At 40.8% G+C, this 19097-nt stretch overlaps 1 protein-coding gene across 1 annotated transcript; it reads left to right on the top strand.

Annotated features, from left to right (window-relative positions):
• The first annotated feature begins 7080 nt into the window (after positions 1-7080).
• pnkp (polynucleotide kinase 3'-phosphatase) lies at positions 7081-19086 on the top strand. Its single transcript, XM_033977574.2, has 17 exons — positions 7081-7426; positions 7987-8033; positions 8269-8532; positions 10823-11086; positions 11623-11702; positions 11901-11958; positions 12079-12186; positions 13780-13851; positions 13929-13977; positions 14349-14416; positions 15431-15523; positions 15697-15790; positions 16155-16216; positions 16287-16396; positions 17277-17364; positions 17646-17713; positions 18870-19086. The coding sequence occupies exons 1-17, from the start codon at positions 7306-7308 to the stop codon at positions 18988-18990; spliced, it is 1767 nt and encodes a 588-aa protein (XP_033833465.1). The 5' UTR covers positions 7081-7305; the 3' UTR covers positions 18991-19086.
• The last annotated feature ends 11 nt before the right edge of the window (positions 19087-19097 follow it).

Here is a 19097-nt window from a genome sequence, read left to right as displayed (position 1 = left end):
GTATGAGGGTCACTTAAAAATATTATTATTCGGGCGCTACGAGAATAAAGCCATAACATTTTGACAACTCAAATGAAGATGGATCAGTAATCAGTGCCAGACGCACACAGTACCTTACAAGTGGTCCTTCAAGCTAGATCATCTTTGGCTGAGTTACCAAGATAGTTACTTCACTTACCATCTTGATAACAAGGGTGCGGCTCCTCTGGATCATAGTCCACAGCATAGTCCCCATCCACGCAGGGCGAGGAGGCTTCCGGGGCATCTAGCAGACTATAAGTGGAGTGGACCAGTGAGGCTGTGGAGGAGCTTCGCACGTGTTTGGACACTACAGACTGGGATGTGTTCAAGGCTGCCACAGACAGTTTGGATGAGTACACAGACACTGTGATGTCATACATTCAGTTCTGTGAGGACAGCATCGTTCCATCATGCACCAGGGTGACTTTTAACAACGACAAACCCTGGTTCACACCCAGACTGAGGCATCTGAGGAGGGAAAAGGAGATGGCTTTCAGGGCAGAAGATCGTGAAGGCTAGAGGTGTTGCAAGTATGCTTTTAGCAATGAGGTGGAAAAGGCTAAAGCAAAGTACAATACACAACTGGAGCAGCATTTCTCCACCAACGACTCTGCTTCTGTCTGGAGAGGGCTTAGGCAAATCACCAACTACAGGCCCAAAGCCCCTCCCGCTGTGGACAACAAACAACTAGCAGAAAAGTTAAACAGCTTTTATGCGAGGTTTGAAGTTTCACATCCCTCCCCCTCCTCCCTCACCATCATGGACATTACCTCCAAACCCACCTTGGACCCCTCCTCCTCCCCCACTGCCCTCACAGTTTTGGAGCAGGACGTGACTAAGCTTTTCAGGAAGCAGAATCCCTGTAAGGCCGCGGGCCCAGATGGTGTCTCTCCTTCCACCCTTAGACACTGTGCTGAGGAACTGGCTCCTGTCTTCACGGACATTTTTAACACCTCCCTGGAGTCATGTCACGTCCCAGCCTGCTTCAAGCTGTCCACCGTCGTGCCCGTCCCCAAGAAGCCCAGGATCACTGGACTTAATGACTACAGACCTGTGGCGCTGATGTCTGTAGTCATGAAGTCATTTGAGCGCCTGGTCATGCACCACCTCAAGTCTTTCACCTCCCCCCTCCTGGACCCTCTGCAGTTTGCCTACAGAGCCAATCGTTCTGTAGACGACGCCATTAACCTGGCCCTTCACTTCATCCTCCGGCATCTGGACTCCCCGGGAACCTACGCCAGGATCCTGTTTGTGGACTTCAGCTCTGTGTTCAACACCATCCTCCCTGCACTGCTCCAGGACAAGCTCGCTCAGCTCAATGTGCCTGACTCCACCTGCAGGTGGATCACTGACTTCCTGACGGACAGGAGGCAGCGCGTACGGCTGGGGAAGAATGTCTCGGACACTCGGATTATCAGTACAGGAACTCCACAGGGCTGTGTACTTTCTCCCCTGCTTTTCTCCCTGTACACCAACTGCTGCACCTCCAGCCACGACTCCGTCAAACTGGTTAAGTTTGTGGATGACACCACCCTCATTGGACTCATCTCGGAAGGCGATGAGTCTGCCTACAGGAGGGAGGTGGACCGGCTGGTGTCCTGGTGTAGCAGCAACAACCTGGAGCTTAACGCCCAGAAGACAGTGGAGATGATCGTGGACCTCAGGAAAGTCACAGCCCCCCTGCCTCCCCTCACCCTGACGGACTCCCCCATCACCACTGTGGACTCTTTCCGCTTCCTGGGCACCTGCATCACCCAGGATCTCAAGTGGGAGCCAACCATCAGCTCCATCATCAAGAAAGCCCATCACAGGATGTTTCACCTGCGGCAGCTGAGGAAAGGCAAGCTGCCGATCCAGATGATGGTGCAGTTTTACACGGCCATCATTGAGTCCATCCTCACCTCCTCCATCACTGTGTGGTTCGCTGGGGCCACTGCCAGGGACAGACAGAGACTGCAGCGCATTGTGCGTTCTGCTGAGAAGGTGATTGGCTGCAGCCTTCCATCTCTACAGGACCTGTACATCTCCAGGACTCTGGGGCGATCAGGCCGTATAGCAGCTGACACTTCTCACCCTGGACATGGACTGTTTGAGCCACTTCCCTCTGGCAGGAGGCTACGGTCCATTGGGACCAGAACCTCTCGCCATAAGAACAGTTTCTTCCCCTCTGCAGTTTGTCTCATGAACACTTTATAATATTTGCACAAAACTGGACACTTATAACACCGGTCACTTTAATAAGTCATCTTTGCACTGTTGTTCTGATGCTGCTGTTGTATATATTTTCTACCTTTAAGTATTTTATTTGATTTTTAAGTGTAAGGTACTGTGTGCGTCTGGCATGCACTGTTTTCTGATTCGTCTCCGACTGAGTTGTCCTCGGTTAGAAGGAACAGGCGAACTCCGATTAGATAGTCGAGGGAAGTTTATTCAGGAGGAGAGAGCAGGTGGTATTGAGGGACTGATTGTTATACAGGTAGGTTAGGGTGGTGTCCATATATAGGTGGGTGTGGGTGTGTGTGCGTGTGGTTATCTGAAAGGAAAACAAAGTATACATGTATTAGCAACATTGATAAGTATACATTGAAATGAGCAGAGAAAATTACATGTTATAACGGGAAGGAACCACGGGGAGGCGCTCTAACACAATAAATCAACTTCTAAGTAAACGTTAAGTATAAAATAAATGCAACGATGAAAAATATGGTCAAAACTATATAAAATGGGTAGATAAACAATTCCAAACAATACTCACTTCGTAATAACGCACACGGTACGCATACACACAAAGACAGGCAGGATGACCTGAGAACACGAGGCACCGCACCACACCACAATGATTCTGCTGAACTCACGGGCCACGGGCCTTCCGGCACTACAAAAACAGCAGGTGCACCCTGGGAAATGAAGTCCGGTGGACTTTTAACATTAAGCATATCTTTTTTTTTTTTTTTTAACTTCGTGCATGCCCTTATTTGTATTTGTATTTATTCAGTGTGTTTTATGTTTTATGTTGCACTTTATCACCAAAATAAGTTCCTAGTTTGTGAATTGTGTTCACAAACGATGGCAATAAAAGGATTCTGATTCTGATAAACACGGCCTACTGGATCCAGAGGTATCGTCCGACTACAGAGGTGCAGCAGGCTATTACTATAACCAGTCATATGTAGCTCCTCCTACTGATGCAGCCAGTCACTACTATTCTACATGCCTATCGGCCTTCGTCTCCCCACCATGGCCTGCCACCAATCATCCTTCTCTGGCAGCCTAACCCAGCCTAACCTGATAGAGATGATAGTAGCATCTGCATATGGCATCCCCAAACCTAACCTGCTGACGTTCAGACGTTCAGAGAGTGACTTTGCATTCTTGAATAAGGAGCTGGACAGTTTACTGGGGCCACATGCTCATCGTACAGAGGAGTATAAATATTACATCCTGCTGGATCACTTGGAGCATCCATGTACTTTACAGATGGCCCGTCGTTACATTCACGGCCACAGCAGTGCTATGAAAGCTTGCGAGGAGAGGTATGGACAGCTGAGGATGTTAGTCCAGAGTGAGCTGAGTGCCATCCTTAACTGCTCTCATTTTAAAGCTGGTGACTCTCAGGCCTTTGAAGATTTCTCCCTTGAAGTTTCTAGTCTGGTTGGCCTCTTCAGTTCAATGGATGATGTGGCAGCCTCTGAGCTCCAGTGTGGTTCACATGTGGACAGACTAATCACTAAGCTCCCTCCTAGCTACAGAGAGTTTTACTGAGTACTGTATCACACATGGCACCATCTGCAGTAGCAGTGGTCACACATACAACATGTATGACTTCTCTGAATGGCTGGAGTGTAAATCATAAGTATTGCAGCTCTCAAGACAAGCCACGCAGCCTCAGCATGTAGACAGGCCATGCCAAGAGAGGAGCCATCCTAGATCCACCGCAGGGCCCAAGCCACAGAGTAAGTCAACCTCCATCTTTTATAGCTTAGACCATGCACAAGCACAACCCAACACAGAGCTGAAGGCACAAGTTCCTCATTCTGCCCCCCTCTAAGCAGAAGCAGAAGTTTAATCCCTATTTCCCTTACTGTGAAGGGACAGAGCATTACCTCAGTGGCTGTCCGCACAGCAAGGATAGGTGCACTGCCTGAACCTGTCATGCCTTTCTCCTGTTGATACCCTCCATCAGAAGGTTAAGTGTCTGTGGCAGCTAGATGCTCCCCTCTGCAGACCAGAGAAAGAGCTCACACACTCTAAAGAAGACAGAGAAGCTAGCCATGCTAGAGGCTAAAAGCATCAGAGTCCCTATACATTGAGTAGGGAGATATGCCACTCCCCTGCTCCGGAGGAAAGATTTCACAGCTCCAGATCTCTCCAGAAGTAGTTAAAGGCTCCTAAGATCCACAGAAAGTTAATTAGATAAGAACCCTGACCTAGCTATCACGTACAACCAGGAGATCAAGAGGTTAGTCTACTCTGGCTTTGTAGTTAAGCTGACTCCAGAAAAGATTCATAACTCTTCTAAATCCTGGTACGTGCCACACCATATAGTACATCATAACAACAATGCTAGAGTGGGCTTTAACTGCTCCTTTGAGTTCCAGGGGACTTTCCTTAAACACTACCTCCTGCCTGGGCCTACACTGGGGCCCACACTACTCGATGTGTTACTCCGCTTCCAGCAGTGTCCTGTGGCTGTGAGTGGAGACACCAAAGCCATGTTTCACCAGGTCCAACTGCTCCCGGAGGACTGTCCCCTTTTGTGATTCCTGTGGCAAGATGGTGAAACAGAGCGGCCTGCCCCACAGGAGTCATCACTGGATCTCAGCTGGCACTGCCCAACCAATGTTCTGGGATACAAGCACTGTCCAGTGTCTTACACCACTGTTAAACTGCGTAATGTGCACAAAGTACTTGCCGGTCAATATGACCCACTGGGTTATATCTGCTCCTACACCACAAGAGCAAAATTAATTGTGCAGGCCCTGTGGAGCACAGAAATAGGATGGGACAATCCCATACAAGGCACCCTGCTCCAGTCCTGGCTTGAATAGGAGAGTGAGCTGTCACACCTCCAGCACATCACCATGCCCTGCTGTTATGCTCATCCTCCCAATAGCAACAGTGTTACATATGAGGCTCATATCTTCTGTGACGCCACTGAGAAGGATATGGAGCTGTAGTCTATCTCAGGGTGATGGAACAGCAAGTGCACATCTCTACCTTCTATGTCATGGCGCGGTCCAGGGTAGTCAGTGCCCTGACTGGAGCTGTGCTCTGCGCTAACTGGAGCCCATCTAGCTAAGATGCTCCAAATAGAACTCACCATCCTCCTACAGTCCAGTCTACTTGTGTACAGATTTCGCTACAGTGCTGAAGTGGATCCAGTCCAGCTCCTGCCGTTACAAAGTATTTGTGGGAACTCGAGCTTCAGGACATCACCTTCCTAGGGCAGTGGTATTACGATAACCCTGCTAATGATATCACTAGAGGCAAATCTCTGGCAGAGTTAACTGTCCCCGGCCTCTGGTCACAAGGCTCACACTTCCTGACTCAGACCAAGGACACATGGCCAAAGCCCCCAACAGATCTTATAGACTACGACAGTGAGGAACTCAGGAAGGCAGCATTCTGTGGTCACGCAGCTCTCCCCCGGGCCTCCCAGATCCAGCATAATACACATTACTGGATGACCTGGTCCTGGCCGCTCACCAGTCCCCTGCAGCAGAGCGTCTGGAGGCAGAGATACAGCTCCTCCGTTCTGCACAGACCAATAGTTTCCCAAAGGAGTTCCAAGCCCTCCGAGCAGAACGCCCTATTCACTCAAGCGGGATGTGAGTGCTCTCTTTTCTGAGTATGACAGCCTCAGTGGTCTGATCAGAGTTGCAGGCTGTCTCTGTCAGGCCACAGATGTAAAGCCAGACAGCATTGATCCTATAGTGCTGGCAGCAGATCACTCTCTGTCTAAACTTATCATAAAGCATTATGATGCTCAGCTCCTTCACCCTGGTGTAGAAAGACTATGCAGAGATACACCGCACCTGTTGGGTCATCAGGGCCTTATATTCCGTCGTACCTTATAGTTCTTCATAAACACTTTGTGGTTAAATTGCATACAGCAAATCACATTTAGTCACCCTTTGACTGGAGTGGGAGAAGACCAGATACCACAACTTCAAAAGTAATGACTGGTGTTTACAGTACCATTTGTATACATAGAGTATACATTGGTTTAACCCAGTGCTTCTCAATTATTTTCTATCATGCCCCCCTATAAAAAAAAAAAAAATAAAATAAAATAAATGAAATTATATAATGAAATTGAATTAAATATCAAATAAAAAATAAAATTTAATAAACATCAAATGACTAAATTAAAATGAAATAAATATCAAAATAATACATTAAAATTAAATAAATATCAAATTAAAACAAGTAATTTAGCAATTTGGTACACCACCTTATATGATGCTCAGTGCTTGCTGCTTTAAGTGACATTTACAAAGCGGGATGATTGTTGGCAATATTTGGCACGTTTACACTGAAAAAACTCCAGCGTCTTATCAGCGTGACTGAGGTGTAATGAGGTGGTGCCTTAACTTATTTGGCTTCATACTGTCCACTGCCAACATTTTCAGACACAGCAGACACCGGTCTATCCTCGTGTCCCACCGGAGTCACGGTGAAGCCAAGCGCTAAATACTCTTCATGAGACTTCCTCGTCTTATTTTTCGGGTGACTTTACCTCCGTCTATATCCGCCTTTCTTTTCATCCCTGTTAAAATGTTTTCCATAGTGTCTCTTTAGCAAAAGTGTTTCTTGTTCACTGCCCTGTGTCACGATCTGTTCGCTCTCTCCTGCTCTTTGCTGTGCGCGCGCGCGCTGCGCACGCGCTGCGTACAGCACATACAGTACTACAGTGTCATACGCGGAGTCATACGCCCCCCAGGGGGGCGCGCCCCACTATTTGAGAACCACTGGTTTAACCGAAGTTCGTGTGCGAAGCATTGATCTATTAAAATAACAGTTTAATAACAGCGGAGAATAATTTGAATCGCCTAATGTTCGCTAATAGCAAATTTTTCAACCACAACATCCGCTTGTCATGTTCGAGGCGGAACCAAAAAGTGGAACTAAATCACGGCTATAGTTTCCTGTCGACGTTATTTTGTATTGACCCATTGTACGCGGCTACGCGTGCAAGTACCAAAGTTTGTGTTAAAAATTAGGTATTTTTCAGTTTCTTGTTAATTATAGCTCCTTCTCAAATTATAATCGACTTGTTTAGTAATGGCGTGTGCTCTGGTCAGTGGTTCCGGGCTGAGAGTCCCGCTTGAAGACGGGAGAGCAGTGATCTTGGGTCGGGGTCCAGATACCGGAGTCACGGATAAGAAATGCTCCAGACACCAGGGTAAGGCGTGAGACTGGAGAAGTGCATTGTGCGCGAATGTCCTGTGTTGGAGAATGTATACATTGAATCCGTTTGGTAGTAAGCATTTTGGGAAAACCATGAGCTGATAGAACTAACAAACTAAATCTGAGGGGGAAAAAATGCAGTGTAGAGACTATTTGTCAACGAAAACTAAAACAAAAGCGGTGAGCAAACTTAAGACTAAACATAACGCAAATAATCACTTAGGGCGCCATGGGTAGATGGTTTCACAACTTAAATAATCAGTGTCCAGTTCCAGAGATGTATTTCCATAGATTTATTCCAAGTTAAGATTACATGATCAAAGGCCTATTTTCTGCCTCTCCTGGCGGCCATAGTAGACTAAGTAATATTAACATAGCTAAAATATAACAAATCTTTGCAAATTGGCAAAACATCTTAGAATAAACTAAAATAGGCAAATAGTTCCTACGTTTATGCTACAATAACAATCGTGAAACTCATTATTCACACAATTTCCACAGACTGGAACAGCTATTTATATCTGGTTGTTGACATACTTTCATTTTCTGTTACAGTTAAGGTAGTGGCTTGTTTTGCTGAAAAGTCTGTCATTATAACCCAGGTGAGAATCTTACGTACAGCTGTGATATTAATAACAACATACCTAAACAGAAACAGTTTTACTGTGCTTACCTTGTTGTGTTGTTTACAATGGATCCTGACAATACTGAAAGAAATTGGCTCTGACACTAGTAGACACCTTTGTATCAGCTGAACAAATAACATTGTGGTTTTATCTTGATGTAACTAATTGAACATGTTTTGCAATAACTTCTATGTTTCTTATTTCCCCATAGCTTGGGCCCAACCCTAGTTATCTGGAAAATGAAAAGCTGTCTCGGGGTCAGTCAGGGACCCTGAGTCACGGAGGAGTTTTATATTTGGTGAATCAGAACCACCCATTTAAATTGCATTACTCCGTGAACTCCAATGGAACCTCTTCTGGAGCAAAACACACTGGACTTAAAGCAAAATACAAAACTAAAGGAGCTGAAAAAGAGGCCCAGAGTCACCAACCAAAGAGGAGTATAAAGGATTTCTTTCCTACTTCTCCTATAAAGGTAGTATTTGTTTAACAACATTACATTACATACACTACATCAAAATTGGACTGAACTGTGACCAAACCCAGAACTAAACCTGGCCTAGATCAGGACTAAATTAGATCTAGAACTGAACCAAGTCTACATCAGAACGTGTGATGAATGTATTAATGTGTTAATGTCGGTTCCCTTCTCTTGTTGCCATGTAAATGAACTTGTGACTAGACAAACTCAGACAAACTCACACTTGCATTAAGTCCAGAGCCCTGCACATCAACACTTTCTGTTGATAAAGTTTAATCATTTTGTTTCACGAGTCATCCCCAGGTAAATATTTGTTAATAATCCCTTATTCAAGTAATAACATGGAATGAAAGACCAATAATGTAACTCAAATATATTTCATCACTTTCATTTTTCAAAAAATGAAATTCAAAATGTTTTTTGAGTGAAGATGTTTTGCTGCTCAGCCAAGCCGCTTCTTCAGTTCTGGTGTGTTATAGTAAAAAGCCAAAAGTAAAATCTGTCAACTATAACCCTGGAACTTTTTCACATATTGTCAAGTCACAACCACAAATTTAAATACATTTTCAGTTGACACAAAATGGCACACAAGTGTGAAGTGGAAGGAAATATTTTACAAGATTTCCGTTTTGTTTTTTTTTATTAAAAAACTTAAAAGTATTCAGCCCCCTTTTTCTTAAATGCAACCAATTGCTTTTAGAAGTTGCCTGGTGATTTAGGAAAGATTGAATGTTGACCTAATGACTAAAAAGAGTCCATGTCTGTGTAATATTGTCTCAGTATAAATGCAGCTGTGCTGTGAAGGCCACAGAAGTTTGTTAAGAGAGTGTTGTGGAGCAAGCCACAAAATGAAGTCAAAGGAGCACACCAAACAGCTCAGAGAATATGTTATTGTGAAGTTTAAAGCGGGGATTGGATCTAAACAATTTCCCAAGTGTTGAAGATCTCAAGGAGCCCTGTTCAATCCATCATCCAGAAATCAAAAGAGTATGGCACAACTGCAACCCTACCCAGACATGACTGTCCACCAAAACTTACAGAATGAACAAGAAGAGCACTCATCAGAGATGCAGTCAGGAGGCCCATGGTGACTCTGGGAAAGCTGCAGAGATCCATAGCTCAGGTCGGGGAATCTGTTCACAGGACGGCTATTAGTCGTGCACTACACAAATCTGGTCTTTATGGAAGAGTGGAAAGAAGAAAACCATTGTTGAAAACCATCCATAAGAAGTTTTGTTTACACTTCGCTAGAAGTCATTTGGAGGACACAGCAAACATGTGGCAGAAGGTGCTCTGGTCTGATGAGACCAAAATCAAACTTTTTGGCCTAAAAGCAAAACGCTATGTGTAGAGGACCTGCACATCACTCTGAACAAACCATCACCACAGTCAAACACAGTGGTGGCAGCATCATCCTGTGGGGGTGCTTTTCTTCAGCTGGAACAGGGAAGCTGGTCAGGGTTGATGGAAAGATGGATGGAGCAAAATACAGGGCAATCTTGGAAGAAAACCTGTTGGAGTCTGCAAAAGACTTGAGACTGGGGCGAAGGTTCACCTTCCAGCAGGACAACGATCCTAAACATAAAGCCAGAGCGACAATGGAATGGTTTAAAGCAAAACATATTCATGTGTTAGAATGGCCCAGTCAAAGTCCGGACCTAAATCGAATTGAGAATCTGTGGCAAGATCTGAAAACTGCAGTTCACAAACGGTCTTGAACTGTTTTGCCAGGAAGAATGGGAAAAAATTTCAGTCTATAGATGTGCAAAGCTGATGGAGACATACCCCAAAAGACTTGCAGCTGTAATTGCAGCAAAAGGTGATTCCACAATGTATTGACTTCACACTTTTGTACCATTTTGTGCTACATATTCACATAAAATGCAAATTAAAAAATATTAAAATTTGTGGTTGTGGGTTGACAAAATTTGAAAAAGTTCCAGAATACTTTTGCAAGCCACTGTATATCTCTTCTGCCTCCTTTCAGATAAGATAAGACAGATAAGGCAGTGTCCAATTTGACCGGAAGTGAAGAAGTGGCTTGGATGAGCAGTGAAAAGTTTTCACTCCAACAACTTTTTGTTCAATTGACAGATTTTACTTTTGGCTTTTACTATGGATGAGACCTGGACGACTGAGGGATTACACAGATTTCAAAAGATTTTTAAAAATATATATACCCCTTCCACATAATAGCATATTTTGTATCTTTGAACCTACCATTTAATATTGTAATAATTCATGATAATATATTGAACTTGTGTTTTTTTAATTATTATTTTAGTCTTCAAAGCGATCGCTGAGCCCAGAGAAAGACCATCCTGAAATGAAGCGCCTCAAATCAGCCATAGGAGCCAAGGAGGAAGATTATGATGAAAATGAGAAGATGGCGGAGGAGGCGCTGAAGGAGCTACAAAAACTGGCAGCACGCTCTATGTCTGACTCCAGTAACTCTAATCGGGCTTCAGAGGAATGTGCCAAGAGCAACTGGCAACAGATCAACAATTTAATGGTTTACACAGCAGCCGGAGTCAAAGCAAGTGACAAGGTGTGGATCACTCCCTACATTAATTGATAACAAATATTGACAAAACGTGATGATCAGAGATTGTGTTTTTAAATAGCTACTGATTCTTTTGTTAGACTGTGCAGAGTAGAAAAATAGATCTTCTGTAGAACCCAATGACTGACCTAATTATCGAAATGTTGATTATAACATGAAATGGAAAATGTAATAGTAAGAATGCATTTTTCCCAGGTATTTTTTTAGAAATATAAACACCTATAATTAAATACATACATTATAGACAAGTTTAATGCCATAATGTGGAACATTCCAGACAAGGTAAGAACATCTCCATAGTGTCAAGTTGACAGATGCCCCACTAGAAAAGTTATGTAGTGCATCTTTAAATCTTTGACATGTAGTCCATCACCAAGACAATAGAAGAAAACTTTGTCAGTCTCACTGTTGAGAAAGACATGTTGACATATTTTACTTATTGTACTTTATAGTAAATCCAACAATATTTTTTATTTGTTTAACTTTAATCTGAAACCATTTCCTCTTTGCTGTTTAACTAGATTGCTGGATTTGACATAGATGGCTGCATCATCACCACTAAGTCTGGAAAAGTGTTTCCCACAGCACCGGACGACTGGAGGTGAGCTGTAAGGTGATGCTGACGAATGTTATGTTGTGCGTGTCAGGTTGTGGGTTCCATTCCTACCTCACCATTATACAGTCTACAGAACATCTGCCACTATTGAAGCTGTGTTTGAGTTCAAATTTTCCATTTTTATGTAATAATTGTTGTACCCTTACTGTTAAATCTGCAATATCTTTGATGTTTCTCCTTTAGAATTCTTTATCCTGAGATCCAGCCCAGACTTGCTAGTTTGCTCAAGAAAGGGTATAAGGTAACAAAGACTGTTCTATGAAACTTACTGGAACTTATTTTAATCTAATTATTTCAGTGTGTACCGTGGGCTCATATCTTTTTTGTTCACTAATATTAAATCATTTTGTTTTTCCTGCAGGTTGTATTTTTCACAAACCAAATGGGAATCGCTAAAGGCAAACTGAGGCCAGAAGTGTTCAAGTCTAAAGTGGAGGACATTCTTGCCACACTAAAGCTGTCAGTCCAGGTTTGTTTTTATTTGAATATATTTATTTGATCAGGGACAATGCATAAAAACCCCTAACCTTATATATGTGTATATATATATATGTGTGTGGGGGTGGGGGGGGAGGGTGTGTGGGGGTGTGTGGGTGTGTGTGTGTGTGTGTGTGTATGTATGTATATGTGCTGTCACAATTACAAAAAAATAAAAAAAAGTTTTGATTAAACAGTTGATCAGTGTTACATCACATTTAAAACATGCCTACTATCATGTCATTTTTATATTTTTTATTTTTTTATTTTAGGAGTACATTTGAGTATTGATGCTGCAGTGACATCATGCAGGGGGGGCAAAAAAGTCTTATTCTTAGTCATTTTGCATTTTTTATAAAAGTTATTTAAACATTGATTTTTCAGGAACCTATGATCAATACGAATATTCATGGTCCTCTTGCTCACGGTCAATTTTGCTCAGATGTAGGTGAGCAAAATTAGACTACCAGTCAAAAGTTTAAACACACCTTTTAATTTAATGTTTTTTCTTTATGTTTACCATTTTATACATTGTAGATATGCACTGAAGACCTCAAATATATAAATCAAGATATATGGAATTATGTAGCAAAGTAAAAAATGTCAATAACTCTTTTATATTTTAGATCGAGATTTCTCAAAATAGCCAAACGGTTTGCTCTTCACATGTGTGCCTGGTTGGGATCCATTAGTGTAATGCCAAGAGTCGGAAAAGCACTGACCAATTTAAAGGGTGGCTTTTTGGAAGAATCTATAATATGTTTGAGTTATTTCACATTTTCATTTAGTTGTGATGTCTTCAGTAAGAATCTACAATATAAATAGTCATGGAAATAAAGAAAAAGCATAAAATGTTCTACTTCTTGTTGATCGGGTTTCCAAAAACTTCATCCTAGTGATGAGTCGATGAGGTCTTGAGACGTGTCACATATTCTCTACTGCGTTGGTATGTTCTATAGATAGCACTACAGAAAAAAGTCACTGCTGCCTATGGAAAATATGCAAATGGAGTGTGTGGAGTGTACTCTGATAACCAACAAGACCAAGATAAATGAGTAAGAGGGTAATGCAAACTTGTGTAATTGTGTAATTAAAACAAAAAACAGGCAACGGCTTATTGTACAATAAAGCAGGTTAGGAGTGATACAAGCAGTGACATCAGGTGAATGTTTGTGAAAAAGATGAGGATATACAGTGTTTGCTTGCAGTAGGCCAACTGTCTTGTGACAGATCAAAATGATCAGAGTGGATAGGATATTGTATGCTGCAAGAGAGCTATTTATAAGGTTATTGCATCACAAGGAACACAAAATGAGTATGGAGAATGAGAATCTGAATAAGATTTACAAGAGCCAAAGTCTGAGGGTTTGACTACTAAGTTTGGACATCTTAAGTCAGGAGCTCTTGTGCAGTGAGTATTATCTATCAAAAGTAGTTTAAGAAAAAAGCAGAGGCCTGTATGGTCCAGTCAAAGAAACATCACAGAAAACATTTTTTCGTGTATATGGTTTGCATATTGGGAAGATGGTTAGAATGATTTGGATGACATTTATAGATAAAATTATTTTTTTTCGCTTTGTTTAAGGTTTTTGTAGCGAGCGGTTCCGGCATGTACAGGAAGCCAGTGGTGGGAATGTGGACTCATTTGTGTGAGAAGGTTGTTCACATCATTTATCATAGTATTTTGACACATAGCACACAGGATTAACATACTATTTGTCTATATATTCACAGGCTAATGAAGGAGTTCCTGTTGACAAGACAAAGAGTTTCTATGTTGGAGGTAACATTTTTTGGCTAGTTTTACATACAATTTTTGTTCCTGTTTTAAGATGTTATTTAATGAAAGGAGAGACTGTATTCACAAGGAACATTGAGCCAAGACAAAATACACCTTGACACCTGTTCTGTGTTGCCGTAATTAAGAAGTTAAAATGCAAATCTGAATTCCTAGCTGGTTAGGAAACAGCCCTATCTATTCTGTCAAGCCACCACACTTTTACACTCTTGTTACAAATGGTACACTATAATTATTGCTAAAAATGTATAAAATACAATTTTGCAAAGCAGAGTTTTTGTAAGAAATGTTATAACCTATACACATGTTTTATACACAAAATCTTGAATGTTTTTGTTTTTCACTTTCTCCTGTAGATGCTGCAGGAAGGCCAAAAAACTGGGCTCCTGGGAAAAAGAAGGACTTCTCCTCTAGTGACAGATGTGTAAGATTATAAAAATTGTTGAATGACACATGTAAAGACATGTGATCATGTGTCAGATGAAATGTTTTAAAGCTGGACATTTTCAATACAGTGGTCCCTCGCTGTATTGCGGTTCACCTTTTGCCGTCTCGCTGTTTCGCCGGTTTTTCTTTTGTGCAATTTTGCATGCTTTTTTTTTTTTTTTTTTTACAGTGTATGAATGAGCATTGTGTTCAATGTCCTGATTGGGTAAGGCACATGCGGCGTCTCCTGTACAGTACAGAATGCATTAAGCTTGACAAATTTACATAAATGCCTGATTGCAGTTTGACTCTGAAGTGCTGGATGTTTGTAAGTTGTCTCCCCGACAAAACCCAGAATGCAAGTGCCTTTGTCGATGAAATGTTCTGCACCGACAAAGGCACCTGTGCCCACGTCCAAAAGGAAGAGGAAGATGCAAACCATTGCAGAAAAAGTTGGACTTCTGGCCATGCTGAGGGAAGGTAGAAGTTGGCTGTAGGGTGCCATTACGTAATAAATGAATCTTCGGTTCGGCACATCAAGAAGGGGGAAAATAACATAAGGACAACAGCAGCAATAAGTTGTAAAAAGGATTGTAACTACCACAACAAGACCGTTGTAAGGATGGAGTCTCCTTTAGGTTTGTGGATCAGTGACTGCAGGAAAAAGAACATTATGCTTGATACCAACATCATCTGCACAAAAGCTAAAACGCTTTATGAAACCTTTGCTGACAGCAATGACATTCATGACAGCGAGGATCAGGATGATGCGGGCCTAGGCCTTCGATGAGTCCTTTTTACGCCGTACCTTGTTCACCTGTTCTGTCTGTACATAGTCTCTGTAAATAATGTGTGTTTGTTTTATTTTTTGTAACACCAACCCGCCAAATGGTTTGCAGATGGAAATTAGCCCAAGGCTGTAATCTGGCATATTTCCTTTTCTTAAATAAATAAGTAAATATGTATGTGAAACCTTTACACAAGCCTCTAATGAACTGATTTTCTTTTCAAGTTTGCCCTCAATATTGGACTACAGTTCCACACTCCTGAGGAGTACTTTCTGGGATGGAAGAGCGCCCCCTACAGTCTACCTGAGTTTGACCCTGTAAGACAAAGTATTTCAATTTACTATTAAACTTAATCATTTTGATCTCATGTTTAATATTTCTGATCATTTACATACACCACTACCATAGGAAATACATTATTATTGTTACACATTTACATAAATAAATAATGTCCTGTTTTGTAAATATTATATTTTCTTGATTTCTCCAGAGAAAGCTTGACTGTAATGAATTGTATGACCCACCATCTGCTTCTCTCATCTCAGACAAACCAGAGATTATTGTGGCTGTAGGTTACCCTGCATGTAAGTATAATGAAGTTATAAATATGGATAATAAGAAAAGTACAGGGTTCCTATGTACTAATCTGGAAATTTTGTAGAATGGATTTGGACTTTTTTTTTTTTATATATATCAGATTATTTTTAGATAATTTCTTCTACCAAAGTCTGACCTCTGCTCCAAACCACATGCTTTTACTGTAAAAACAGCATACCATGAAGATTAGAAATGACTGAATCCCAATCTTCTCAATCAAAATTCAACCAATTGCCCTAAGTACAACTTTACATGGAACTAGCCCAGCTTTGTACTTTTTAAATTTTGTTTATTATTATTATGAAACAATTCTTGCATTTTCACATTTCATTTTTGTTTATTTGCTCACAGCTGGAAAATCAACGTTCTTTCACTCTCATGTTATTCCAAAGGGCTACGTGTATGTAAACAGAGTAAGTGATCAGTCTACTATTATTTAAACCTTATTCAAGCATATAGGTCTAATATTCAGTCTATGTTTAGGACACATTGGGGTCGTGGCAGAGTTGTGTCGCAGCCTGTGAGCGTACGCTGAAAGAAGGACGCAGTGTTGCCGTGGACAACACCAACCCAGACCCAGAGTCACGGAAACGGTAAAACTAAAATATATATAAACCAAGAAGAGCTGGGTAATAACAAGTTATATTTACTTAAACAGTTTTTTTCTTACCTTTTTCATTTCTCTAGTATTTACCTTTAGTAGTATTAATACATTTTGACAATTTTAAATGCATAATGATGAACTGGATACTTATAATTTTAGGAAGCATTGCTATTGAGGACATGTTGATTGATATAATGTATTTGAGAGGTTCTTGTATGTAAATAAGCTGATGTCTTCTGTTTAAACCTGCAGATGGAAAATAGATTGTAGCTAAACCGGGTGCAGAGCATCTCTCTGTGTACTGTCGTTTAAATAAATACATAAAATAAAATACATGGAATAAAATTGGAATAAAATACTCAAGTTCAAGATAGCACATTATTGTTATAAATCAAGTCATTTTATTTTGATCAAATAAACAGTTTAAAATTTGATATTTTCTGCTTAGTCTAATATTATTTCCTGAGTTTAACCCTTGAAGTGGACTAAATATTTGTAGACATCACAGCCAAACACAACATGCTTTTCATGTCCCCTGTACTACAATTTCACAATTGTTGCACAGATAAACACTTCTCGATCTTACTGTGCATTGTCCTGTAAGTATTTATGGGCATTGAAATACTCAAGTTAAAGTCACAATATGTACATTTTTAACTATCAATAACCTTTTTGAATTGCACCCAATATGAAATAGGGAGCCAGTGCAGGTCTGTGCTTTGTCAGCAGGTGAGCTGCACCATTCTAGACAAGAGTCTTTAATCAACCCCCACCCACCACCTTCTCGATTTCAATGCCACCTCCAGAAAGACACATACTATACCTTTAAATAGTGACTTTGTTGGATGTCTGTTTAATATTTGTTTTAGTTATTTGGATGTGGCAAAAGCTGCAGGAGTGCCATGTCGATGTTTCCAGTTCACTGCGAGTCTGGAGCAGGCCAAACACAACAACAGGGTAAGACTTGTTTATTTGTTTATATAGATCCCCATTAGTTGCTGCTGTGGTATCACTGACATAAACAATTTAGTGTACAACATTTTAGGCTTCTTGTTATTACAAATATTTTTTAAAAAGACAAGCAAATTCTTCAAAAGCCTTCTATACATCAGTGGCCATGATAGAGTCTCATGCATACTGTAGCCAGTACAGGGTGAACAGTATTGTGCTGGACATGCAGCTTTGTTTTACAATGTAAACTCTGACTTATGCTATGAAATGCCTTCTTGTTTTTACAGTTTCGGGAAATGACGCCATCAGAAACCAAACATGTAAAAGTCAATGATATGGTTTTCTACAGCTACAAGTAAGATGATTTTATGATTCATTAAAAATTATGTAACATTCTGATGGAGGCACGTCATCTGCATGATTCCATGGAAACAGAAAGTTAAAAGCATTCTTCAGAACATTCTCTGTTGAGATAGATACATTTTATGCCACAGTGTGGAATATTAAGCCAAATGAACAATATTTGCATTTTTTCCATTTAGGTTTACATTAAAGTTGCCAAAAAGGACTAAGAACAGTAGATTATGCTATTAAAACACCATATACACGGTTCAGTAGCAAAAAGGGGGCACTTAGTTCCACTTTAAGGATTACGGAAACATTCATGAACCAATCAAAAGACAACTCTCAAGTTAATGATGGTGGAAAGCTCTTATAATATAAAAACTGATAAAAGTCAATCATGCAGCCTAAATATGCAAAATTTGTGTGTTAAACATGTGTGAATGAAACAAAACATGTTTTTGACGAGTAAACAACATAACACAGATCAGAAAATAGCATAATATGGGGCCTTTAACCAACACTCTCAGATGGTGACTGAGGTGAGGCAATTGCAACTACACTTGCTTTTGACAAGTCTTTAAAAACATTTACCACATATGCTTCCCACTGGATATGTGCAACTTGAGTTAATTATGCTGTTGCAGGCTATTGTTGGCTCATTACTTGCTTGATCATTTTAAAATTCTACAGTATCTTTAAAGGCTGTTTTGTGATCCATGCTATAATGTTGTTTCCTCATCATAAACATACCCAAAGTTTTGTTATGTTTCATTCACAGATGTTTAACACACAAGCACTGTATATTTAAGATGAGTTCTTCTCTCAAACACTCTGTTCCACCTTGTGATGCCATGTGGTAATGCAGGAAGTGCTCCACTGTGTTTTTAAACTCGATACACCTGAAAATATAATTTGGATAATTTCAGCTGTGAAATTGCCAATTGCTACTGAACAAAAAGTGAATGGAGCTGTTAATATGAAAACTGCCGCTGCCAACACATAGACATTCAAATAATGCAGGGTTACTCAAACATGTGTGAATGAAACAAAACACAACTCCAGATATGTTTTGAGGAGATAACAGTATTATGACATTGCTTAAAGCTTACAAGAGTAAATTTTGCATAATATAGGACCTTTAATGTTGTTTTTTGTATCTTCAACAGGAAACACTTTGTGGCACCTACGCTTTCAGAAGGATTTTCTGAGATACTTCAGATTCACTTTGTGCCCAGATTCAAAGACAGCCAATCAGAAGCCCTGTTCAGGCAGTTCTCCGAAGGTTAATTGGATAGAAATAAGTCGTGTTTTCAACACAAGCTGCTAGAGATAGAAGAAGTCAACTGAATAAATGTAAATGTGTGTATTCAATAATAAATACTTAAAAAGAAACT

The sequence above is a fragment of the Periophthalmus magnuspinnatus genome, chromosome 13 (genome assembly GCF_009829125.3).
Source record: "Periophthalmus magnuspinnatus isolate fPerMag1 chromosome 13, fPerMag1.2.pri, whole genome shotgun sequence".
In the NCBI taxonomy this organism is placed as follows: domain Eukaryota; kingdom Metazoa; phylum Chordata; class Actinopteri; order Gobiiformes; family Gobiidae; genus Periophthalmus; species Periophthalmus magnuspinnatus.
This window is presented reverse-complemented; position numbering and strand designations above follow the sequence as displayed.